This window comes from Mandrillus leucophaeus, unplaced genomic scaffold (assembly GCF_000951045.1).
Source record: "Mandrillus leucophaeus isolate KB7577 unplaced genomic scaffold, Mleu.le_1.0 Scaffold1186, whole genome shotgun sequence".
Classification (NCBI taxonomy): Eukaryota; Metazoa; Chordata; class Mammalia; order Primates; family Cercopithecidae; genus Mandrillus; species Mandrillus leucophaeus.
The window spans coordinates 72,078-76,618 of NW_012100165.1; the positions used below are offsets into that span (position 1 = coordinate 72,078).

General features: G+C 39.7%; 1 protein-coding gene across 1 annotated transcript in view; it reads left to right on the forward strand.

Moving 5' to 3' along the window:
• The window catches only part of TRIM67 (tripartite motif containing 67), a 62,345-nt gene that overhangs the window by 5,152 nt on the left and 52,652 nt on the right, over positions 1-4,541 (forward strand). Inside the window, exon 5 of the mRNA XM_011965799.1 lies at positions 4-132. Coding sequence (XP_011821189.1) covers positions 4-132 — 129 coding nt within the window. The remainder of the gene's footprint in view (positions 1-3; positions 133-4,541) is intronic.

Genomic DNA, 4,541 nt, shown 5'->3' on the forward strand with positions numbered 1-4,541 from the left:
GAGCATGAAATGGAGAACTACAGCATGTACTGCGTGAGCTGTCGAACCCCAGTGTGCTATCTGTGCCTAGAGGAGGGCCGGCATGCCAAGCACGAGGTGAAGCCGCTGGGGGCCATGTGGAAGCAGCACAAGGTGAGCCCCCGGGACGCGGGAGTGCAGGTGCCAGGGAAGAGGGTATGAGGAGAAAGGCTCTTGGCCTCTCCCTTGGAGAACTGGCAGAAAGTTGGTCAGAGGGTCAAGCAGGAATTACCTCACTTATTAGCCATTCATTCCATCAGATAGTCATTTGACAAACACGTAAGAAACTCTAGGTACTCTGGACTGGATGCTGGAGATGGGAAAGGTATGGAAAGATGACTTATTAGGTCCCCACCCACCTGAAGTTTTAGGATTTATGTAGGCACAGGGCACCCAAAACGCAGAAACAGGGCTCTTTTACTCCCAAAGTCTGACTAATAAGTTACCTTGATGGTCCCTTTTGAGTTAAAGCATGCAGGATCTCCTTTTCCCCTCTGCCACTCTCAGCAACTTATGGCTGGCAATGTGTCCTTGTATCTGATACTGCGAGAAAGAGACACGCCATCAAAATCTGGTCAGGTCCTTGATCAGACCCCAAGTCAAGACTAGAGTTGGTTTTTCTAACATTCACCTAAATTTCCCATCCAAAGGCCAAAGATGAGCAACTGGACTCTCTTCCCGAGAGGTCAATGAACTAGGCCTGGCAGAGTTAGCATCTTGTGGAAAGGACCCCTAACTGCCTCTGGAACTTCAGACACCAATTATTCTGTGTGCTCTTACCAGTAAACTTTCACTACAGAGGCAAGAGGTCTCCAAACAGCCTGGCCAGAAATAAATATTTGAACTGAGGAGGAAAGTAAAGTAATTGGCCAAGGCTATCCAACTGGAAATAAGCAAAAAGTGAGCACAGATGAAAGGAAGAGACTAAGAAACTAACCATTCCTATATAGATTTGCTGTTCATATATCATTACTCTATAGTATTATCTGCTATAATAAGCATATGTTGTTATTATAATTTAACATTTTAGAATTAAAAATTAGAAAAAACAAATGTGAAACACTTTAGGAATCCACCTTTAAGAGGAGAATTTGCATAATACATAGGAAAAAAAGATAAATATGTAGTCAAATCCCTAGTTCTAGAGCAGTAGCTCTCAACTGGGTCCAATTTTCACTCCTTACCCCAACCCCTCCCAAACATTTGGCAATGTCTGGGGACACTTTTAGTTGTCACACCTAGAAGGTTCCACTGAAATCTAGTGGATAGAGGCCAGGGAAGCTGATAAATATTCTACAGTGCACAGGAAAACTCCCCAAAACAATTATCCAGCCCCAAATGTCAACAGTGCTCTGGAGAGAAATCCTGCTCTATAGTTACACAGACCTGTATCCAAATCTTAGGACTTGCAATTTACTACCTGTCTGAGTCTAGGCACAATTTAAAACCCATTGGAAAAAATATCAAACTTAGACAATTGTGGTAAGGATTAAGTATAATACTGTATGTTGAGCCTCTAGCACAGCACCTTAAATATAATTGATAAATAACATTAAATGTTACTGCTGATTTGTATAGTCGTAATACTTAAAACCAGTGAATTTGCAGAAAGCTACAGGGCAGTAGCAAAGAGTGCTCATTTGGCCTCATTGACTTGGTTAGCTAGAGAAAACATGAGCTGGCAACTTTTGGTAGTGTTTATGCTGAGTCCTAAAATAGCTTTGAGCTGAATCAGAATGGTTGCCTTGAATTAGTTATCATTCATATGACATTTTGTTGCATATTGCTTCACAGTAATTGCAGCTATCTTGCTTATTTCATCTTTTAAGTGAATAAACATCACTTTACAAATACATAAATTACTTGCAAAAAGGGCTGTGACCAATTACCAAGACAAGAAGTACAGATTCCATATCTCACATTCAGATTTCACAAACTGCTAAATCTTCACCACTTAGAGAGCCAAAACTAATTCTGAGTGTTGCCACTCAGATGTTCAGAATTAGTGAAGAGTGGAAACCAAAGAGAATCGAGGTGAGAATTTGCAATTATAAGAGAAATTAAGTGTCTTTCATGGAAAAGTGAGTTGGATAATGAGCTACAGTTTAAAGAACTAAGGTTGTACAGGAAAAATTATTGGTCATCCCTTGCTTGGTGTCAACAACAGTTTTATAAAATTTCCATCCTCAGCCAGCAATGCAAAGTTATGAGGAAATCTGGGAAGCACATGTGATATCTGCCCCCTACAGTGGGCAGTGTAAACTATGGGAATATGACCATGCAGGATCTCAATTTTATGACATCTTCCTAAATCCAGAAGAAACACTACGAGATGCTTTTGTGAACACCTGTTTTCAAGAATGAATAGAAGTGCTGCTGTTCTTCTTCAGCAAATACTATTGATTTCTACAGAAAGGAAAATTACTAAGTGCTTATTATGAGCATTTCACCTGGGGGCTGGCAATTAAAAGAAATGATAAATGGGAGAGCCTTGGTCAAACACTGGTGGTCTTGCTTTGTGGCTGGACATCTAGACCAGCATGTATGCTGCGAGGGTGGCTACTTTTGAAAGACAAACTAGAACACTTCATTAAGACTCCCACTGTTGGCAATTTAAGTTTTACAGTAAAACATAAAGTCTCTGGATTTTGTTGTTGTTGTTGTTATCTAAAAATCTCAGAATCTTGACAAAGCCTCATTGCATCACTAGAACTAGAATTGGGACAGCAACATTTCTCTAATATTCCTGTGATTAAAGAAGCCATCATCAAAGCCTTGCTTTAATTTTTCTCTGGCTTTACTGCAGCTTGCCTTCTGATTAGTGATTCTTAAGTAAAGACATATATACGTGACACTTAAATCTGTTTTAAAACAAGATTTATAATCACCTTTTAAAAGCAGTGTAAAAAACTTTAGGTCTTGGCTAAACACATTTCTATATGAATTTCTTGGGAAAGGATTAACTGTTTCAAAGAGCCTCTGAAGTGAAGATGGGATAGGGAAGGGTAACTGTACAGGAGAGCTTTTGGTTTTTTGCTTCTTGATTATGAAAATCTGTTTTTCCTGAAACTGGAGGAAAGGGTTACTGTGTACCATAGCTCTTTCCTAGTGTGACATGCCACAGAATGTCAACATCTATAACTCCTAACTCAGGGAAAACTCTGACCAGCTGGGTACAGATGACCAGCTCTGAATTAAACTGGGTAGGAGTTGATTCCTAAGTAGGGGTTAGAAAATAATTCTTTTTCTTTATAGATAAGCTCTTCTTCTGGAGTTCTTTGAGAGCCATGGTAAATAGAAAGAGCCTTAAAAGAAAATCTCACTGATACTCCAGGAGTACTATTCCCACTGAGTCAGCACCTCACAAAAGCAAGGGAGAGGGTGTGGCCTGGAAAACTCAAGAAAGACAGGACTTTTTATCACTCGAATGTCTTTTTTTTTTTTAAGAGATGGGGTCTTACTACATTGCCCAGGCTGGTCTCCAACTCCTAGCCTTAAGTGATCTTCCTGCCTTGCCTTCCCAAAATGCTAGAATTACAGGTGTGGACCACTGCACCCAGCCAACTCCCACATCTTAAAGCTCTACCAAAAGGCAGGTGGCTTCTCAGCCTTACCTTATTTTGTAAAAAGGGTATGTTAAGCTTTAAAGGCTGAGAGGAAGCACCTCTGCTATTAAAAGGGATAGCACATACATGACAAAGAACATGTAGTTATAGTTGCACTATGATCACAGGTAAAAATATTTTAATATTTGTAATTCTTTTTTTTTTTTTTTAATATTTTGAGACAGAATCTCTTTATGTTGCCCAGACTGGAGGGCAGTGCTGTGATCACAGCTCACTGTAGCCTCAACTTCCTGGGCTCAAGGGATCCTCCCACCTCACTCTCCCAAGTGGCTGGGACTACAGGCACACCCCACCACCATGCCTGGCTAATTTTAAAATTTTTTGTAGAAACGAGGTCTTGCTCTGTTGGCCAGGCTGGTCTCAATCGAACTCCTAGTCTGAAGCGATCCTCCCACCTTGGCCTCCCAAAAGCCTGGGATCACACCTGTAGGCGAGAGTGACTGCACCTGACCAATGTACATCATTTCTGACGGCTGCCTGCCATTTCATCACAGGCATTTATATTTTATTTCATCAACACCTTAGTACTGAACTTTGGGTTGTTTTCTTTCTTTTGCTGTTACAAACATTTTGTTTGTTAAATCTATGCCTACACTCTTAATTATTTCCTCAGGTTACATTTCTAGATATGGAATTGCTATGTCAAAGGATACCTGACTTTAAGATATCTAATGTTTCCAAATTACAAAGGTAATTTGTAGATTACCTTTGTAGATGACACCTACTTAATAACAAAATTATGTAAACAATTAAAAATTCACGTGAATAGGGACCACAGGGAGAAATGATAAGGTGGATTTGTCTTCTCTCTCATAATTATTATTTGCTATTTTCATTACATTATTGTTAGAACTATTTTTAAAAAGAAGATGACATGTTATTTTCATATTTTTAACT